This window comes from Xyrauchen texanus, chromosome 49 (genome assembly GCF_025860055.1).
Source record: "Xyrauchen texanus isolate HMW12.3.18 chromosome 49, RBS_HiC_50CHRs, whole genome shotgun sequence".
NCBI lineage: Eukaryota > Metazoa > Chordata > Actinopteri > Cypriniformes > Catostomidae > Xyrauchen > Xyrauchen texanus.
Genome location: NC_068324.1, coordinates 5,137,655 through 5,159,695, shown reverse-complemented (window position 1 = coordinate 5,159,695; position 22,041 = coordinate 5,137,655). Strand labels below are relative to the sequence as shown.

The 22,041-nt window shown below is 37.5% G+C and overlaps 3 protein-coding genes and 1 pseudogene across 3 annotated transcripts; 3 read left to right on the top strand and 1 right to left on the bottom strand.

Annotated features, from left to right (window-relative positions):
* The first annotated feature begins 1,408 nt into the window (after positions 1 to 1,408).
* Positions 1,409 to 5,105, top strand: LOC127640384 (CD59 glycoprotein-like; annotated as a pseudogene).
* Positions 5,106 to 5,611: 506 nt separating this feature from the next.
* LOC127640383 (ATP-sensitive inward rectifier potassium channel 11-like) lies at positions 5,612 to 13,329 on the bottom strand. The gene is made up of 7 exons (XM_052122899.1): positions 13,186 to 13,329; positions 12,805 to 12,926; positions 10,665 to 10,855; positions 10,091 to 10,327; positions 9,233 to 9,502; positions 8,919 to 9,126; positions 5,612 to 7,171 (listed from the first exon to the last, which is right to left on the bottom strand). The coding sequence occupies exons 3-7, from the start codon at positions 10,821 to 10,823 to the stop codon at positions 6,729 to 6,731; spliced, it is 1,317 nt and encodes a 438-aa protein (XP_051978859.1). The 5' UTR covers positions 10,824 to 10,855; positions 12,805 to 12,926; positions 13,186 to 13,329; the 3' UTR covers positions 5,612 to 6,728.
* On the top strand, positions 13,215 to 17,423 carry bet1l (Bet1 golgi vesicular membrane trafficking protein-like). The gene is made up of 4 exons (XM_052122902.1): positions 13,215 to 13,563; positions 13,745 to 13,830; positions 16,721 to 16,777; positions 16,899 to 17,423. The coding sequence occupies exons 1-4, from the start codon at positions 13,542 to 13,544 to the stop codon at positions 17,064 to 17,066; spliced, it is 333 nt and encodes a 110-aa protein (XP_051978862.1). The 5' UTR covers positions 13,215 to 13,541; the 3' UTR covers positions 17,067 to 17,423.
* Positions 17,424 to 18,454: 1,031 nt separating this feature from the next.
* On the top strand, positions 18,455 to 20,214 carry LOC127640385 (cAMP-regulated phosphoprotein 19-like). The gene is made up of 3 exons (XM_052122901.1): positions 18,455 to 18,629; positions 19,107 to 19,229; positions 19,376 to 20,214. The coding sequence occupies exons 1-3, from the start codon at positions 18,591 to 18,593 to the stop codon at positions 19,544 to 19,546; spliced, it is 333 nt and encodes a 110-aa protein (XP_051978861.1). The 5' UTR covers positions 18,455 to 18,590; the 3' UTR covers positions 19,547 to 20,214.
* Positions 20,215 to 22,041: the final 1,827 nt, after the last annotated feature.

The following is a 22,041-nucleotide window of genomic DNA, read 5'->3' as shown; positions in this document are numbered from 1 at the left end:
TTCAACAAATATTGGTTTAATAAAGGTTTTATTTTATTTTATTGTCATCTTGTGATTTTCTTCTGATTTTAATAATCATTTCATACAGAAGCTCTGAACCGGTGGGGAAAACAAAATAGTGTATCAGTTCCTTCCTGAGTCATAATTATTTTTTTTCTCTTCCTAAAAAAAATGTTCTCTCAAAAAAAATCGTTTTTTTCTAAAAAAAAAGATTTTGGAAGAGAGAAAACTACTTTGAAGAGAAAAAAATATATAAGTAAGATACTATCTTTTTTTTTTTTTTTTTTTTAAAACCCTTATTTTTTATTTTCCACCTTGCGGTAATTTCACCATTTATATATCACAAAGTTTTTGAGTCAGTTGAAATAGTATGACTTGTTCTTTTCCAAGGGGAATATGTGAACTGATAATAAATTCACTAGCTGAATGTGGCTCTTAGCTATTAGTGTTGGTCTGCCGCATCCTGGCTAAGCCGGACTAAAACAAATGTTTTTTCAGTGTAACATTTTTAAAAACGTTACACTGAAAACCACTTATCAAACAAAGATCAAGTGCTCTTCGTTGCTTGTCTGACCATGGCTTCATTGTTTGCTTGTGCCTTGCATGGGTAATAAAATAAATAAAATCTCCCCTGGATATTTGCATTCTGACATGCAATGAACAATGCTATTTTCCCTTTCATAATCAAAGAGAAAAACAACATGATAAGGACTTGTTTGGGGTGCCACACAAACATCGCCACATCACTGTCTTTAAAATACAAACAAATCAATTCACTAAACCCTGACTGTTGCGCTGTCATGAGACACAGATTCATAGTTGTGCACTGTGGCTTTTTAGATTTGGACTGAAATAGAAGGGGCATTGAAATGACAGTTGAATTGAGTGCATCCATGACTGCAGAAAAGGACTGGGAAATGTGACACAGGCCTTTTTGTCGCCACCAGCTGCAGCGTTGGATAATGCAGCAAAAGGATACTGGTTTACTTCTGGTCAATCGTTACGCTGTACTGATAGAGAGAGAATTCGATTGGACTAAATAAGTTTGTGAACATTCAGTTATGATCTTTTGTTTGCTGAGATTCTGGTCTTTCTAAAGGCAAATCCTGAATGTGCTCTATTGTTGTATGCGACTGTCACAACAAGCATGGGCACTGAGTAAAATGGACAGATTTTTTTTAAATGTGCACAAGTTTCTAGGCTGAAGACAAACATTTACTGTTGAAAAGTCGTTCAGGGGAAAAAGTCCCCCAAATAGCCTTACTGTTCCTATGGAATACATTGAAAACATAAAAGCTATTGCTATAATGACCATTACTAATAATGGCCATTTCTTGGATCTGTTTAATCTGTCCTGGCATTTAGGAGAACCACAATCAATGACATCATTCATGCAGGGCAAGGGTGAGGTTGGGCGAGAGCTTGAGCAAGGAAGAGGAGGCGCGAGGAATGCTTTTGGATAGTTGATACACACTACCCTGGACATTTGTGATATTTTAATACTTTGAGAAGGGTAAGTGATATTTTATTTTAGATTTAGTTTATACTTTAGTTTTCCAATAACTTTCATGTAAGTAGTCTATTGCAAAGATTTTTTCAATGTTTGTTTTTTTGTTTTGAGAGTCATTGTAACATTTGCTTTTTCACTTTCACTACTTATTTATTGTAATCTGTTTCAAATCTCTTATATCAGCGCATACATAAATCTGATTAAAGGCCATTATGTGTGGCCATTTCTGAACATATTCCAATATTATTTGGGAAAACGTATCTTACATACTGTACATGAGAATTTACATTTTTTAGTATTTTGAAATATATGTTGTATATGTGTACATGTATAGGACTTTTTATAGCAGTGAAAAACATATTATATATGTGTTTTGCGTATATTAACATATATCAGTTTGGTAGTTTGGGATGAATGATTTCTCATAATGAATTGCTGAAATATTTCCATTAACTGTCATGAATGCATCTTTTGTAACCTGTTGGAGTTATGTTTAATTTCAGTTTATTTTGATTCGTTTTCAGTCTTTTAGGTCAGGAAGGGTTTTTCTCATAATGAAGTGCTCTTTTGGACTTTTTTTAGTGGTCTGTTGTGTGACTCTTAGCTTGGGTAAGTTTAATGTTGATTATTCTTCCATTGGTTTTATGTGTCTTTGGTTCATGACCTCAGTGCTTTTTATTTGCAACAGGCGTTAAGCATTATGGAATGCGATTCTCCTCTGCAGGATCGTCTCTCCGATGCTACAAGTGTGAGGATTACTTTGGCGGCCGATGCAAAGAACATCAAGAATGCTCTTATGAGGATGCATGTTTATATCTCTATGAGAAAGGTTTGTGGATAAAGGGTTATGCATGTGGTATGTAGCGGTATACTTCTGAGATATTATAAATGATGTAATGTTATGTTATGTAGTGACTTTTATCCATCTAGTCAGGGTAATTTTTAGTTTAGGTATGAAATCAATTACCCTCAAGTGTCCTTACAGAGTAACCACGGGTCTATATGATCCTATTAACTATGGACATGTCCCACTAACGCTTGACAATAAGAACGTTTCCAAACACTTTTTGTCATAATTTTGAACAGTATATTTATTGTTACATCATTTAAAAGTCACAACAACCTTTCTTTTTTTTTTCTTTTTCTATTTTTGTAAACGACACTAATCTGTGCTTGTGCCGTCTTTAAAATAAATTGCCTTTTTGTTATTTAATGCAATCACATTAACCATTTTTAAAGGAGTAGTTCACCCAAAAATGAAAAATTCTCTCATTATTTACTCACCCTCATGCCATCCCAGATGTGTATGACTTTCGTTCATCTGTTGAACTCAAATGAAGACTTTTAGAAGAATTTCTTAGAATTTTGAAGTTCTAAAAATCACATAAATCAGCATAAAAGTAATCCATAAGACTCCAGTGTTTTAATCCATGTCTTCAGAAGTGATATGATAGGTGTGGATGAGAAACAAATCAATATTTAAGTACTTTTTAACTATAAATTCTCCTCCCTGCTCAGTCAATCTCCACTTTAACTTTCACATTCTACTTTTTGTGTTTTTGGATATTCACATTCTTCATGCATATCACCCCCTACTGGGCAGGGAGAAGAAGTTCTAGCAAAAAAGTACTTAAATATTGATCCTTTTCTCACCCACACCTATCATATCACTTCTGAAGATATGGATTAAAACACTGAAGTCATATGGATTACTTATATGATGCCTATATGTGCTTTTTGGAGCATCAGAATTTTGGTAGCCCTTCACTTGCATTGTATGGAAATACAGTACAGAGCTGAAATATTCTTTCATCCCTGTCAAAAATTAAACATGGTTCTAATCTGAATAAGGTCTATAGTGGACAGAAATGAATTGCTGGTTCTGAGGAGGATCTATTTCGACAAATTGTCTAATTAAGTTATATTTCTGCATTACAGGTGGGAAGACTGTTCGCAAGTGTATTCGATACACCGACTGTGACAACTCCCGACTATCCCAGCAGTTCCCGGCAATATCAGAGTACACTTACAGGTGCTGCCACACAGACCTGTGTAACAGCAGTCCGGCAACCACCGCGGTGCCTCGTTTCTGTCCCTGCTCACGGCGCTGACCGGCCTTTGGTGGAGCTGCTTTGCTGCATGAGAGTTATGTTGCAAATTTGTTCTCAGGCCACGTCCAAACTAGTCTGTTTTCAGATTCCCAATGTCATAGTTTTTCCAAAGTAGGTGTTAAAAAGAGAGCATTTTCGAAACACAACATTTTCGGAAGCAGAAAATATTTTTGAGTGGATGAGAAGCGTAGCAAAATTTGTGCGAAAACTTATTAGCGTGGATGTGGCCTTAGCCAAAACATAAGTTCACTCTCTAGAATGTCAGCTGTTTGTTGTCGTAAACCTTATGAATATAGGCTATAGACCTTTTTCAGAGTAGTGCTATATACCATTTTCAGAGTGACTATTTACACCTGTAAATAGCACCTGCCACTCAGCACATCTTTTTGCACCCCCAACCATCTAGTGGATACATTTTGATACATTAATGAATACATTACAAATTGCTTTGTAACCGTCGCTGCAGTGGCGTGGGACATAATGCCGGTGCAAAGTGCTGCAAATGTGCCATTTCAAGCAGGCGACCCTGGTTCTAATCCCCCTTTGTCCCACTATTTTTTCCATTCTGTTTCCTGTCTTCACTGTTTTCTTTAATACTACTTTTAATAAATAAACATTAATATAAAAGGTAGGTTTACTATAGTAATATTGTAGTAACCATGTTTCTTTGGCAGAAATCACAGATTTGATGGTGTTACCACAGTAATATGGTGGTAATATAGTAACCATGTTTACTTTTGTATGATATTACTACAAAATACCATGGTGATACTATGGTTTTTGTAGTAAAACCATGGTAATTTTAATAAAGGAAAGGTTAGGGTAAGGTTTAAGGATGGGGTTTGGTGTAGAGGGTCTATTTTATCTAAATAAACACACTGTAGTGATGACCCTATAATGTATGTTAGTGGTGCAAATACCATCATCCGTTATTTGTACCAGTTTTCCACTATTAGCATTGGTGTGTAAATAGCATCTACCTTTATTTGCACCAGGCTGCAAATAGCATTTGCCCTTAATTTATGGTGGGAATGAAAACGAGGTTGTGATGGATGAATGGTTGTTTTCAATTGGTTGTTCTGTTGTTTAAATTGGTGTTAATAGCTGACGAAACAAGTAGACAAGAAACAAAAACATAAATGTAATTCCTGAAAAAAAAATGCAAATATGGCGCTGCTCTGAATAAGGTCTGTCTAGGCCATTATTTAGCGAATATTTAGTTTCAACTAACTGCAGTAATTTCGTGAAGCATTATTTGTTGTAAACCATTTTTATTGTTGGATTTGCTCTAAGAAGTGTTTTTGCCGTTTTCTTCAAGTACTTTACATTGTTTCACCCATTCCATCTTTTTTTTTCAACTGTTTTTTATTTATGTCATTTTGGCTAATGTTTTAAAAGAATGTAAGGAAATGCTTGATTTTTCCATATATGACTTGTGCATACAGAACATTTAGTAAAATAACCAGGTAAAAAAAAAAAAAACATTGTTTTGCTGATGTTTAACAGTTCTGTTTTGGGGTTTCTTTGACAAACTCTGGTGCATGACATAGGACGACGCCTTACCAATTTTAAATGTCCAGTTTTAAAACACGTGCAACAGATGGATCAATTCAGCACCATGGACAGCTCCTCCTTAACTCTTTATATATACATTGAACTATTCCCTGCACCAGACATCAATGCAACAGAACATTGGGGTTAAAAGAGGGAACATTTGAATTACAAATGTAAGGGAGATTATATTCAGTCCTTCACTGTATGTCCAGCATGGCTCTTTAGGTGCCAAACACTATTAGTGTATATCTGTTCTTAGAACTATCTTTTGGGTAAGTTCACTGCAACTATATAGATATCTCCTGTAAATAGAGAAGAGATCCCTCTAATCTCAAAGAGTTCAGTTTACGCAGCTGTCGAACGTTAATCCTGTGATATAACACATTGTTTTCTGAACAGTAGAAAAACTCTGAATTCCTTCAGTCAGATATAAAATATCAAACACTTTACTGAATACATGAAATACACAAAATACATTAACCCACTGATATGTTACAGTTTAAATAAACATGGTACGCATCATCTTATTGTCACTGAGTTTACTGTGGCGAACAACATTTGAGGACAAAAACACCATAATGGAATGTGTGTAAAGGGTAGAGGTCATCTAGATCACAACACACAATTGCACAAGCCCACACACACAATGCCAATACAACAGCCTCATTAAAAACAACAATTGTCACATAAACAGTCACATCTCATCAAATATGATGAAAACACAAAAGGCAAAGAAAATACAGAAGATAAACAAAAGTTGAACATTTTAAAAAGGTTTTATGCAATTAAAGCCCAACATACAAACAAGCTGCCTCATATGTGCCTCAACAGGGACAGATATGACTTGACTATTCTGGTCAAGATAACCTGGAAAAAGAGTGGGGCCAATTGTCAACCCTGAAATTCATTATTAGTTATAAGGAAAACAGGAATTGACAAGAGCATTTCCATTGTCATAGTAAACAATACAGCAGTTGCCCATGTCTTGACGGTTTACAAAAACTTTATAGTATAAAACTAAATTAAATGTTAAGATTTGCAATATGTTCGAATAATGCAAACTCGTCACCAGTAACTGGGTGAATCTCACGAAACATTTCAAAAATATGTCCCGGTGATATTTCACCCAAACATCAAGAGAAAATATATTCAGTTAATATTAATATTAAATTGGCTAAATATATTTTGCTCACCCCAAATTCTTATTACCGTAATTTAACAAGATGTTTCACTTTTTAGTTTTTTTTACAGTAGTCCTTTTTCAGTAGAGAGAATCAACTTTGAGAATAATTAGAAAAACAAATAAATAAAAAAATTAAATATCTGGGTGCACTACAGTAATGAGAATTAAGTAGGATAATTTACTACATTGTCATGAAAATGATGTTATAATTCAGAAAATCGTAATGGTCCAATAAATCGGCTTAATTTTTTAAAATATTTTTAAAAACATTATTTACTGTTTTTCATTTTGAGTTTGGGGTGAAACGTGACTTGGATATGTTTTATGTGCTATATCCGAATGTCTTAAATATCACTCATGTTCTCTCTCTTTAATCACTCATGTCCTCCATCGTCTCCTCTTCAATCTCCTTGCCTATCTCCTCCAATTTCACTGTTTTCTTTTGACCTTTCTTCTCCTTCCCTTCCTTGTCCTCGTCTTTCTCAGCCAGCACATACCAAGGCTTGGCTACCGTGTCATCGCAGGCCCTGCCACCACCCCTTCTGTACCCACCTCGCCCCGCCCTCACCAGCCCCCATCCCTGGGGTTTGACCTCATGAGGTCCGCTGTCCTGCACGCCCCTAGTCTGGTCCAGCTCCTTAGCGCTGAGCGCTGGCATTCGAACGGGGACGGTATTCCCAAATTTGGAGTAGTCGACTGAGTAGCGGCCATCTTCCTCAGTCATAATGGAGACGAAGCGGCGTCCCCAAAAGATCTCCTCGGGCGTGTAGGATGTGCGCGCCTGCATTGTGATTCCAGTGGTCTCCACGACACCTGTTAGCAGAACAGATAGATCCTGAAACCTAGTGAGTTGCTTAGCTGTTTACTGTCAACAGGTAGTATTTAGCTATCTTCTAAGGGGCCGTTCACACCGAATGCTTTTCTGTGCCAGTGCTCTTTTCCATTGTTTTTCTACGTTAACATGCACTAGACGGATGTCTTTGACCGCTCTGCCGCATCCAGCTGTTATTTCAGCATCTCACACAGGAGTGCTTCATTGTTTAGAGGCCGTAACAGGTAAGAAGGATTTCAAGTGTGCCATATGACACCAGCATTCTTATATACCAAAGTCTTTCAAGCATGCCAGTCCACTGGCGGCCATCTTTGGAATGCCTCCGGGAGACTATATCCAGTTATGACAGTGCAGCTCCTATCTACTGGAATGGGGGAACACCAAATCTCAACAACTGTTTGCAAAGCTTATGTTTAAACTACATATTTCAAATCAGCAGTAAAACCAAACAATAAAGAATTGTGCTTCTTTACCTCAGATTACACTGTAAATCGCAATTTTCCCAGTTTGTCTTGCTAATGCGCATGCACACTATCAAATTGATTGACAGGTGATGTCCGTATTTAATAGGGGATTGACTCTGTTACCTGTAAGGCGGGACTTCCTTTCTACACCCGTTGACTGTTGGGCGCTAGAGTTTCTAGGTTGGGCGTTCCAATTTCTCCCATTCATTTTAATAGAAGTGGCCCGTCTCTGCTAAATAGACTCTGGGAATTGGTTGTGCTGCATCTAGCTTTTCCATTGTTTTTCTATGTAAACATGTGGTAGATGGACGTCTTTGACCATTGTGCCATGTCCAGCTGTTTTTTTCAGTGTCTGTTTTACACAGGAGCAGAGCACTTATTAGACGCCGTTTCAGGTAAAAAAAAAAAAAGAATGTTTCGCAACACTTGCATTCCAGTGGCATAGCCAAGGGTGGGCCAAAGTAGACCCGGGCCCACCCAAAATATTAGAGATTATTAAATAGTTTAAAAAAATGCATAAATTCTGATTTCTGAAAGTGTTCAGGCTGAATGGACCATAAGCTTCGTCTTAACTGATAGCGAACCTCATAAGCCAGGGACTGATTTGGAGCATTCTACATTGGCAGCAGCACGTAAATTGTGCGCTGCACAGGAGACTTGACTCACAATTGTTTCCAATAGACATTAGCCTGTTGCTATGCTATCAATGCTATCAACTCTGCTAAAAATAAAAATCCATAGCACACACAAATATTTAGTTAAATAGTTCATTTTTGTTTACGTATATTGAACTATTTACCACTTGTCCACAACCTTGGATTTATTTTTTTAGTTGGAAGTGTGATGCTGCCTTAAGGCTAAAGTCTACTTCGGTCTTCTGTGTGCCACTACGTCTTATGTGTACGCATAGTACACATGGTGCAAATTTTTTGTGCATGCAGCCCTGTTTGTCTAGACACACGTACAGTTCATTTCTGTAAACATCGCCTGCACATTCCCCTGTCGTTGAATGTATTAAAGAGTATCACAAAGCAAAGTGTGCATGCATCAAACACGTCCATACAGGTTTGCAGTCCAACGAGTATACTTTGAAAGGCTAAAGCGCTTGAATATGAGTGAGACGTTATGGCAAGCAGAAAAACAAAGAAGATTTGGTTTGCATAATTATGCTGCCAGTCCTTTGGAATAGCCGTTTCGCTGGGACCATACCATGGATCCCAATTTGAATCCAAACCTCCAGTTTTACGAAGTGCTCTGCACTCACCTTCCAAAATGACAATGATCTCAAGGTCTTCAGTCGCCAGTGACTGTGCTGAGACCTCGTACAGCGGGCTTCCTCTGTCAATGGTGTGACTTATTATCAGAGGAGAGATGAGGAATATGCCGTTGCTCCGGAGAGGGTTTTCAACCTGGATATCTAGCTGACAGACAGGAATAACCTCGCCTTCTGCTGTTACCGTCCGACGAATTACCTGATCAAGATCAGAATCATTGTTCAGATCAAAACAAAATTCTCCTCGACATGAAAGAAAATGTGTTATAACTACTGTGGATTCACAAAAACAGTGGGTTTCTCACCTGTAGCTGTATCGTGGCTGAGATGATCATGCTTTTTCTCAGGTCCCCAACGCGGAACATGAACGTGGGTCTGCCATTGCGAGGGGCGATAACAGCGTTACGGGAGAAGATGAGGGTCTCTGCTCGCCGATTGGCCTGAGCAGTCTTCATGAACACACAGCCAAGCATGATGGCATTGATGATCAGGCCTAGAATGTTCTGGATGATGAGGACTATGATGGCCAGTGGACATTCTTCTGTCACCATTCGTCCTCCAAAACCAATAGTCACCTGATGTTATGGGAAAAATTTTTTTAATCATCTTAAAGAAATATTCCGGGTTCAATACAGGTTAAGCTCAATCAATAGCATTTGGGCATAATGTTGATTACCAAAAAATTTATTTAGAATCGTCCTTTTCTTTAACAAATTCAAAAATATGGGTAACAGTGAGGCACTTAAATGGAGGTCAACGGGACCAATTTTTTAAGGGGCTTAAAGGCAGAAATGTGAAGCTTACAATGTTATAAAAGCACTTACATTAAATTCTTATGCATTATATATTATTTGAGCTGTAAAGATGTTTAAATCTTTATTTTTATGGGATTATAGGGTTTTGTCATTACGTCGTCATGTCAACCAAGTTGTAAAATTGGATACAACTATACACACAAAAGGCTAGTAAGCAATTTTTACACTAAAATCATGTTAACACACATATTTAATGTGGCATGTGGCCATACTTTTGAAGCGTTTATGGACTGTCCCAACACACTAACTCAAGAAAATAGTTTGAGGTGGTGCACATTTAGAATGCTCACCGTATTAAACAAAGCAATGGCATCATTAGGATTCAGATCCATACAGATTGTTCCTCACCTGCACTTCAATGGAAAACAGGAAAGCAGAAGTGAAAGAGTGAATGGAAGTGACACAGGGCACTGGTCCGGGCTCATTGGGATCTCGAGGCTCCAGGTCGCCATGAGCGAAAGCCAGGAGCCACCAAACCATAGCAAAGAGCATCCAGGAGCAGAGGAATGCCGAAGTGAAGATGAGGAGGGAATGCTGCCACTTCAGATCCACCATAGTAGTGAAAACATCCTGGAGAAATCGCCCCTAAAATGCCAAATAAATTGTAAATAATTATACATTCTCTGGATTGACTTAAAGGGATAGTTCACCCAAAAACAGGCATTCTATCATAATTTGTATTTCTTTCTTCTGTGCAACATAAAATGAATGTTAGCCTCTGTCACCATTCACTTTCATTGTATGGAAACAGGATGCACTGAAAGTGACTGTAGCTTACATTCTTTAGTGTTCCATGAAAGGAGAGTCATACAGTATGGGTTTGGAACAATGTGAGGTTAAATAATTTTTTTTTAGGTGAACTATCCCTTTAAACATTCAAAACTAATGCTTGTTGTGTTGATTTGCATGCACAGCATCCCACCTGTTCTCGTATATTTCTGTGGGCAACATTACACGAGCCACTCTTGGTGATGAAACGTGCCCTCTGTGACTTTGGTCGGATGCGACTGGGTTGTGTCGCATCCTCAGCGAGTCGAGTCAACAGGAACCCATCAGGCATAAGGCCTTTGCGTGCCAACATTTTGATAATCTGTGGCTGTTTAGTGCTCCACACTACAAATAGAACCACAAGAAGGTATAGATGTATTATAAATTAATCATTTTGTGAAACCATTAGCACGAAGGTCTTAAACAACAAAATTTGTACAGTTACGTTTGTTTGTACAGTAGGTGAAAACCAAATTTTTCACCTAGGAGAAGATTATATGAATTACAATGGGGTCCACACTAGTGAAAATGCTTCTGTGGCGCGAGGGGGTGGGGCCGGGTCGGAATATTGCGCGCCCGGTCCCCAATCGGCCTGATGAGGCGCGCGAGGGATAAAGGCGGCCGGTGACGATGGTTCGAGAGAGAGAGAATTACGGGCATGTCCGTCTATGTGTGTTTATGTTTGTGCTTTTGGTTGGAGTTTAATTAAATTATCATTTATGTTGACAAGCCGGTTCTCACCTCCTACTTGCCCAATCTTTAACAGTGTTACAGCTTCTATTTTGCTTTTTTTTCTAATTTAATAATAAATTAAAAATAATCATAATTATATTATCAGCATTTTGAATGAAATGGGGAAAGTTTCAAAAATCTTAAGAGTATCGACGCTGACTACCACCCCTGGTGTTGTGAGTTTGAATCCAGGGCGTGATGAGTGACTCCAGCCAGGTCTCCTAAGCAACCAAATTGGCACGGTTGCTAGGGAGGGTAGAGTCACATGGGGTAACCTCCTTGTGGTCACTATAATGTGGTTCGCTCTCAGTGGGGCACGTGGTGAGTTGTGCATGGATGCCGTGGAGAATAGCATGAAGCCTCCACACGCCCTACGTCTCCGCGGTAAAGCGTTCAACAAGCCACGTGATAAGATGTGCGGATTGACGTCTCAGACGCGGAGGCAACTGTGATTCATCCTCCACCAACCGGATTGAGGCGAGTCACTACGCCACCAGGAAAACTTACAGCGCATTGGGAATTGGTAAAAAAAAAATGACTGTATTCTTCTTCATTTTACATCATAGGGTATCACATGGCTAAAAGGCATAAGAGAGATAAAAAGGCACTTTTTATTATATTTTCTCCCAAAACACTAAACATCAACAAAAACTACCACAGCACTTTCCTAAACACCTGTTTGTCAATATGCATTGCAAAATATTCCTGATGCATGAGATCATTAGATGCAATGTCCAAAGTTTCATTTTGAGGTAATCTGATCTAATATTTAATCATTTTTAAATGTTGCAAATGTATGTAGCTATTGATAATCCCTGACATGATCATGTTTATTTTGAGACAAAATGCTTATTTGTCATTATCAGTTTTGTTCAAGGTGAAAAGTTTTTTAATAACTGTCAGGATAGGTGCAACTTTTATCAGGGATAAAAGTGAAGGGATAGTATTTGGGGTAAAAAGCCCTCCATTGAAGGGGCTAAAGGCCCTCATTAAACACGTTGTTTTTCTTTAGTGGGGTGAATGGATTTGTTATGAAGAATATTCAAAGTGGGCTCACATTGACTGATCCAATCACAATGGATATAATATTGTTTATAGAATACTTGAGATGTTATGAAATGCCAAATGTGTTTGAAATTAATAGGAAATGGTTAACCGTTTTTCTGAAGTGATTCTTTTGAATAATCTTAATTTGGTATTCAAAAAATAGCATCTTGCTGTCCCTTATTTAAAAAAAAAATATATATATATATTTTTTTTTAAACAACCTTGTGCTGTGATTTCTTTCATGCAAATCATATTTGTTCATAATATTAAATTAAATCAAAAAATTTTTTTATCTTGATACACTTTGTGACCAGAAAGAAATGCAAATTTTCCTTGAAGCTAACTTTGTTTAAAAAAAATGCAATCTTATAAATTTGTTTATTTTCATGTTTTAATGAAAAACACTCAGTAAATGATCAAATTCTGTGATAATTCCATTTGTACACTGAAAGTCTCATTTAAATGCCTAATGAAATCATAAGTCGATATGAATTAAGTATATATAAAGATCCTACATTATTCAAGGTAAGTGCACTCCTCAAAAGGCAATTGTTGTCATGACGTCAGTGATCATCAGGAGATCATCAGAAGGAAAGATCCATTCTTTACAAGCATTGAAATGTCACAAATTCCCCTCCTGTCAAAACATAAACATTAAATGGCTTAGTGACGATTAATATAAAATCCTCGTGTTGTTGTGGTGCACATGGAAACGGATAGTCCTGGGATGCTGATATTATTTATTTTAAAAAAAAAAAAAAAGCATCTTTATTATATAAACCAAAACCAGTTAGTCATGCAACTATCATTTATATCATTGTTGCGTATCTCCTGCTATTGCGTTTTGATACAGTAATGTCGGAAAATAAATGCATTTTAAAATTAAACAAGCTTACCAGCACAATAGCGGAATCCACGTTTAATACGTATATTTATTATAAAATCATACACATCCTTGACAAAATGTGTGAACAAATGCAGGCAGATTCAGATGGCTGTTTGGCAGCTGGAGACCTTTTATGCAACTTGACAGTGTCCTTATGATAGAAAAATCCCACAATCCTCGCTGCTGCAGTGCCGCTACACTGCTCGCTTCTTGGCAAATGTGCCCTTATTTTAATATTACTGTTGAATTCATATGTGCCGATATTCGTTTTAGAAGTCCTTTACAGTAAAAGTGATCCGTTTCTGTTTGTTTTTGGCGCATTTTAGAGCGTTTTTGAAGTGTTGTCAGACGGCTAGCTCTTTAAAAATGGCTGATCCCTGGAATCGAGGTGAGTGAGTGACATGTAGCAGTTTGTGTTGTTTTGTTTTGAAACGCTCTTTAATTTTCATTTCAACTATTGTAGTCGTGCATTTAGATATTTTAAAGTGTGTACGGATGAATGTGAAAGTGATGTTGGTGTAACTTTTCTCGAAATGTCTAAATATCAGTATATTTTGAATAATGCACAGGACATGGCGCTGTGGAAGATATGCTGGATGCTGAAAACAAGCTTTTGGCAGAGAATCTAGCGAGTAAAGTGTCTAGAATGAAGTCTGTAAGTCAGTCTCACATTTAAATGACTTCAGTTATATCATGTGTTTTAGTGTTAAAAGCTGTCTTTGGGTAATACATAGTACTTTTGTGTTTAAACAAGGCCGTATATACCAAATGTTTGGTTGACCGATCTGTATTTTTCAGTGGTTGATTGATTCTTAGGGGGGTTTCACATAGAGTTCAAGTCAGAAGTTTACATACACTTGGGTTGAAGTCATTAAAACTCTTCTTAAACCACTCCTCATATTAGCAAACTATATTTTTGGCAAGTAATTTGGGATATCTTCTTTGTGCATGACACAAGTAAGTTTTCCAGCAATTGTTTACAGACAGATTGCTTCACTGTTAATTGACAATATCACTATTCCAGTGGGTCAGAAGTTTACATACACTAAGTTAACTGTGCCATTTAAGCAGCTTGGAAAATTACAGAAAATTAAGTCAAGCCTTTAGGTAATTCGCTTCTTATAGGCTAATTGGAGTCAATTGAAGGTGTACCTGTGGATGTATTTTAAAGCCTAGCTTCAAACTCAGTGCTTCTTTGCTTGACATCATGGGAAAATCAAAAGAAATCAGCCAAGATCTCAGAACATTTTTTAATCTGTACAAACATTATAGTACGCAAGTAAAAACACCATGGGGACACGCAGCTATCATACTGCTCAGGAAGGAGATGCATTCTGTCTCCTAGAGATTAACATAGTTTGCTGAGAACAGTGCAAATCAATCCCACAACAACAGCAAAGGACCTTGTGAAAATGCTGGAGGAAACGGGTAGGAAAGTATCTATATCCACAGTAAAACAAGTTCATAACCTAATAGGCTGCTTAGCAAGGAAGAAGTCACTGCTCCAAGACCACCATAAAAAGCCAGGCTGCAGATTGCAAGTGCCCATGGTGCAAAGATCTTGCTTTTTGGAGAAATATCCTCTGGTCTGATGAAACAAAAATCAAACAATTTGGCCATAATTTGGAATAAAAAATATGACCCTTGCAAGCCGAAGAACACCATCCCAACCATGAAGAATGGGGGTGGCAGCATCATGTTGTCAGTGTGCTTTAGTGCAGAAGGGACTGGTGCACTTCATAAAATAGATGGCATCACAAGGAACTAAAATTATGTGGATATATTGAAGCACCATCTCAAGACATCAGCCAGGAAGTTAAAGCTCAGTCGTGGTCTTCCAAATGGACAATGACCCCAAACATACCTCTACATTTGTGGCAAAATGGATTAACAACAAAGTCAAGGTATTGAAGTGGCCATCACATTGTTCTGACCTCAATCTGATGTTTGGCAGAACTGAAAAAGCATATACGATCATGGCGGCCTACAATCCTGACTCGGTTACACCAGTTCTGTCTGGAGGAATGGGCCGAAATTCCATCAACTTATTATGAGAGGCTTGTGGTAGGCTCCCCAAAACATTTGACCCAAGTTAAACAATTTAAAGGCAATGCTACCAAATACAAACAAAGTGTATGTAAACTTCTGACCCACTGGGAATGTGATGAAAGAAAAAAAGCTGAAATAAATAATTCTCTCCACTATTATTCTGACATTTCACATTCTTAAAATAAAGCTGTGATCCTAACTGACATAAGACAGGGAATGTTTTCTACGAATAAATGTCAGGAACTGTGAAAAACTGAGTTTAAATGTATTTGGCTAAGGTGTATGTAAACTTCTGACTTCAACTGTATAGTACTTTTTAAGTGAACCAAACCCAATTCGGTTAATGTGAACCAGAAAGGAAACCAGCCACAAAGGACCTCAGTGCTATTGGTGTTCACAATGTAAGCAGACTTAAAAGAGGACCCAGTTTCTTTTTTGGTCCTCTTCATATTATTGTGGTCTCCGACCCCTTGTTGTTCTCACCACAGCTCCATAAGAACTCAGACCCCATTGCAGCTAGTGCTGTCACGATTATGAAATTTAGCTGACAATCATTTTAATAAATAATTGCAATTGTCAAACAAATTGTCGTACTTCTTAAGGTGTATGTATTCTTATGACAGATATGTCTACACCTTAAGTGGACATTTATTAATATTTAACTTTAAATCGTATAATCAAATGGGGCTATATGATTACTTTTTAAGGCTTTAAAATATAGAATTGTTCATTAAAAATTATTGCACGGGGATAGAATTACATAAAAAGTAATATTGTGTAATAAAAAGTGTTATATCATTTATGAAACTCAGACAACACCGCCAATTATATTACATTATGCAATAGTAATAATGTTTACTTTATTTCTGTCCTAAATTCTTCACTCACGCTATGTTAAGGCTCTCCGAAAAAATATGTAAGCCCTTACTTTGCATGAAGGAAAACATTTGAAATTCTATGTGCATTGGAAAATATGTTTCTTTATCTATCATCTCGAGAGTAATGGAGCAAGTGTCTCCTCCTGTATGTCATTTACATTGTGTGCATGAGCCCAGGACAATGAAACTATGAAAATCCTTGCTTGTATTTTTGTGGGAGTTTGGCACGAACCTCCGTAGACGGTACGCCCATCAGAGACCTTTAAAGCGGTTCATCTTAATGAGCTGATCTGCTCTGAACCATACTCAGACCACCTCCTTAGGTGGCAAATGCAACACACATAATCTCAGATACCGCTCAGTTACTACTCCATTATTGGACATTTTAACTCATAAATTAAAATAATCATGGCACACTGTGAATGACATTGGCAACTGAAAACGATTGCATTTGAATAATGCTGTATCCATGCCAGAATTTGTCTCAGTTCTCCAAGATGGCATAAACAACCAAAAATACTGAGTACACCATTAAATTTTGTCATTTGGTCCCCCTAATCCGGAATACGTGGTTGCATTCTTTTACATGCATTTAAATGTGTTTTGTCTCATTCACAGTTGGCATATGACATTGACAAAGAAGCCGAGGATCAGAATACCTACCTGGATGGCATGGTTGGTGTTAACACCGTGTTAGTGTGTCTGAAATGTTGGCACGTTGGTGTCGTTTCCTTGTAAACAAACTATGTGGCATCTCTCTAAACGCAGTAGTTGTTTAACTTTCTTATTTGCTCAGGACTCAAATTTTCTCAGTGCAACTGGCCTGTTGACTGGAAGTGTGAAGAGGTTTTCTACGATGGTACGGTCTGGCCGAGACAACAGAAAGATCCAGTGTTACGTTTCCGTCGTCCTTGTGATGGTCTTCTTCCTGTTGTACTATTTAGTGTCACGGATGCAGAACTAATGGGGCATTTGCTCAAGTTTTAGAACAGTTTCTGATTTCTCAGTTCTATGAGAAATGTTTTTCCCCATGGGTTGATGCTGTGTTTGTCCATATAATAAGGAGTTTACACTGAAGTGGACATGACTGCAATTGGAGGATGATTTATAATATTTCTCTCTGTTTAAGCTAAATTATGTTTGCCCTCTTAAGAGTGATTGTTCAACGTATATTTTCTTTGCCATTAAACGTGGACCAATGTCTTCAAGTTTATGAAAAATATTTTTTCAATCTCCTAGATTTATATTTGTATTAATGAGATGTATGTAACAAAATGTAACCATTTGTTTTATTAATTATGTACATTAAAGTGATTTTGAATGGTAACAGGTTCATTATTTTTGTACATCTTTGAACAATTATATATTTATATTAAGACGGCCACAATTTTGCAGCAATCTGTCCATCCTTTTACAGAAACTACATTTATTTATATAGTATGGGTTTATTTTCCAAAATATCAATTTCTGTTGACTTGGCCCGTAGGCCCAGCCATGCGATGGAAAACTATTAAAACAGTGACGTAGGTTTCAAGTGAACATTGGAGGGGACACATTACCACCAAAACAAAGTTAAATAATTAAAGTAAAACTATTATGAGGCATAAAACAACTAAAATATCAAAACATTTTGATTTCCTTTGGAGATTCGAATTTTTAAATGATTCTAATTTAAAGGTGCGATCAGTGATTTTTTTGTTTGTGTCATTTTGGACACCAACACCTAGCGGGTTGGATGAAGTATCATTTAAAATCAATAGTTTTCAGTTTCAGATGCATCACAGAAATTTACCATTCACAGTCAAACATGATTACTTAAATTTATAAGTGAAAGTGACAAACAATAGGGTGGTTAATGCGATTAAGTGGGTAGTATTCTGCTGGTCATGTGATTCTAACATGGCCGCCCCTATGAGGAGACCCTCTACATGTGGAATAAAACAGCTTTTATAAGTTTACTGAGATGACTAGAGTCTTCATCTCATGTGAGTGGATATTATTGTATATATATATTACAAAATTACAATGAATTTCTTTAGGAAATAAAATGTTTTTAACTAGGAGAAATTACTGCAATGCCCCTTTAACAGTGCTTTGATCTAGCGGTTTGAAATCAACCTTCAAAAACAATGCTAGAGAAAACAAACATTTGCGCAATTATAATTTTGACCCAAATGTTATCGTTACAGAGATATAGCCCTTTGACAATTTCCCCTTGTGACAACTAGGCCCAGTCTCACCGTACAAATCTTATATTTCCATTTTGAACAGATTTCAAAGTGTCGTTGCACCTCTAATGCGGTAGATGTCAGTGCAGCTCCAAGTTGATCCGTAAACCGCGTCTTCGTTCTCGCAAAGAAGTCATTTAGTATTTTCTAGACAGCAGCCGCCTCAGAAGACAGACAACTAACAATACCAACGGACAGCTCGTTCAGAGCGAAAGAAAGCAAAGCGTCGTCCTGTTTTGTTTTAGCATTTAATTTGCGTCATGTCCAGTGAAGTGGAGGCGTGCACAGAAGAGCAGCAGGTTCGAGCATTCAAACACGTTTTGCATTATGAGGCCTCAGCAGCAGACGACAATGTATTTGAGTCGATTTAATAACGCATACCTAATTTATTAATGCCAACTTAATATTAGAAATATGTCTGGTTTGTTAAATGGAGAATGAAGGCTAGCTGGTGCCTTGCAATCTCAAAGGGTTTGGCATTTATTAGCTAAATGCATGACTGCTACACCATGTTAAGTAACAAGTTACCTTGTATTGAGTTTTGCTTAATTCTTGTTGATATTTTAAACACTTGTATTTTTGTGTACATACATGTTCACATGCTCTTTGTTTTCTGCATTGATGATGTCAATAGATCACAAGGGTTTAGTCATAAAGGGTAAATAAGCAGAAAATCATGGGCCCCAATGCTCCCAAATTAGCTTTAATGATTTGAATGCACCATTGGCATCAGAAATGTAATTTAAAAATTGTGTTCTTCCGCCACATTTATACAGGAGATGCATGACACGGTTGTGAGTCCAGAGAAAGCCGAGGAGGCCAAGCTGAAGCAACGTTACCCACATTTGGGCACCAGGCCCGGTGGGTCAGATCTCTTACGGAAAAGATTACAGAAGGGGGTAAGTTCACACATCAACCCTTGAGCCTTCATTTCAATTAATAACGATAATTGATTCTCTGATGATGATGGGAGAAAAAAAGCTTCATCCTATTGATTATATATAACCATCTAATGCTTTCATGGCCACTTTTCCACTGTTTGCAGCAAAAATACTTTGACTCGGGCGACTATAACATGGCCAAAGCCAAGATGAAGAACAAACCTCTTCTGACAGCTGCGACAGAGAAGACTGAGATAACCGGAGACCACATTCCCACCCCTCAGGACCTGCCCCAAAGGAAGCAATCTCTGGTGGCCAGCAAACTTGCAGTCTAATGAAGACTGTTAAGACGTGACGCCATTCCAGCTGTCTCCAACTTCATTGTTTTTTTGTTTGTCTTTTGCCATTGCCACCATCTTACTATTTTTGTCTTTGGTTGTAGAAATACTCTCAAAATAGCATGTTTTGATAAAAACAGATGTGTTAACTGCTGATGCCATTGCACTTGGATTTGACTGTACAGTCAGATGAGTTTACATCATCCACGGCAAGGTTTAAACATGGTTTTTGTATTTTTTTTTTTTTGCATTAGCATATTTTAGGGTTTTACACTTTCACCAGCTTTTTCAATGCTTGGTTTGAAATATGTCCTAGGTGCTTGACAAAATGGACTGGAGTTTAAACAATCCACCTCTTCTAATACCTCAAACGGTGCTTCTTAGAAGAAAAGAAAGGCCGGACCTCATAAACATTTGTCGGTTGAGCTGAAGAAAAGCTAAAAGCTCTTTCATTTTTCACCTCTTACCTGTGAATTCCAAAAATGGCCTTGAAATGTTGTTCTGTCTCTCTTGGGCGAAGTTTGACCACACTGATGAGAGACTGTTGACCTCTCCCCTGGGTCGTTTAGGTTATGTTCTCAGCACAACTTAAACGATGAATCTGAAATGTACAAATGTTTACTGTCACTCACAACTGTGCGATTTGTTTTGTAAATAAAATACTTTTGCACATAAAATACTTTTGCACATGTTGTGTTTTTTTTATGATTTGTTTTTTATTTTTATCTGAGATTTGCACCTTTTGTCTTTTTCAGGCAATTCAATAGCTGTGAATAATCTCGAATAGAACCACAATATTTTATTTCACCCACCCAGTATTGGACCAAATGAGATGATTACAGCTATTAGGACAAATATAATCAAGCATTGTGGAATTGTTTCGCAACAACGTTAACAGGAATAATGATATACAAAACAGCTATTCATTCATTAAACGCATTATAATTCTCAAACTGAAGTCTAGTTATTAGTAAAAATATCTGGTATTGATCAATTCATAATCAACCATGGCTATAATTTATTTGATATCAAACCGTTGTCAGACTAAATATTCAGTAAATAGTTGATTTTATATTATTTATACATTTGTATATGTATTATATAAAAAGCAATGTATTAACGATATTATAAAATGTATGTTTTGAAATTAATTAGTCTAAAAAAACGCAATGGCAAAGCACAGAAAATCAGGATGGCCACGAGATGGCGCTGTTTCTGTGTAAAGAGGGTTGCCTCGTAGAATGGTAAGTAGCGTCAAATAAATTTACGAAATGGGCGTGGCTTATCGTCCCGGGAGTTGTCTCTAAATTGTTCAGGTATAATGGATCTGAAAATCTTCATCTTTTTTTAACTCATCACTAAATATTATTTTTATACAACAGTGAACATTGAACATTGTTTAGGTGTAAATTGTGTTTAGACAGCTGCTGAAATAGCACGTCGTTAGTGTTGTCACGTGGTCTCTGTTACTTTTCACAGCGCTAGTCAGAATCGACCAATCACAGTCGTTTATGATTAATGGAACTGCTCAGAATGAGCTTCATTGCAAAGTGTTCTCATGTACACAAGGATTTATTTGTTTATTTATTTATTTGGTGAATCACAGCCCCTAACCACATCCTCCACAGTTTTAGCAATAAATGTCTCCCTACTGGAGACATACAGGTCTCGGAAGGTGTGCAGGGGGTCACCAATAATCCTCTCTGCAGTCCTGACTGTTGTAGTTTCCTTCTGTCTGATTTGGGGGGGCTGGAATGATGGTGGAAGCAATAGTGAACTTCTATGATCTATTGAAGATCTGTGTGAAGATGGGGTTCAGTTGGTCAGCGCAGACTTTCAGACAGGCATGTGAAACACCATCTGGGCCTGAATATTTCCTAGTCTTTTGTTTCGAAAAGACCCAGCACACATCCTCCTCACAGATCATAGGTGCAGGTTGAGTAGCAGGAGAGGGGTTCCAGGAGGTGTTGGTGTGTGTGGTGTGAAGATCAGAGATAGGGAGGGTGTGAGTCTGGGATTTTCAAACCTGCAGTAAAACACATTCAGTTCATCAGCCATTAGTTGACTCTCTACAGAGCGAGGGGGAGGTGTCTTGTACTTGGTGATGCTTTTCAGGCCTTTCCACACAGATGCAGGGTCACTGGCTGAAAACTGTTTTTTCTTCTTTTCAGAGTAGCTTCTTTTAGCCAGTCTGATTTCCTTAGTCAGCGTGTTCCTGGCCTGGTTGTACAATATATTATCCCCACTTTTGTAAGCATCCTGTTTGGCATGAAGAAGCGGTCTGAGTTTTCCATGGTTTATCGTTATTGAATGTTAAAAATGTCCTAGTAGGGATGCACATATCCTCACAGAAACTGACATATGATGTCACAGTATCTGTGAGCTCATCCAGGGCTGCAGCCTCAAACACACTCCAATCAGTGCATTCAAAGCAGGTTTGTAGTTCCAGCTCTGCTGTATTGGTCCATCTTTTTACAGTCTTTACTACAGGT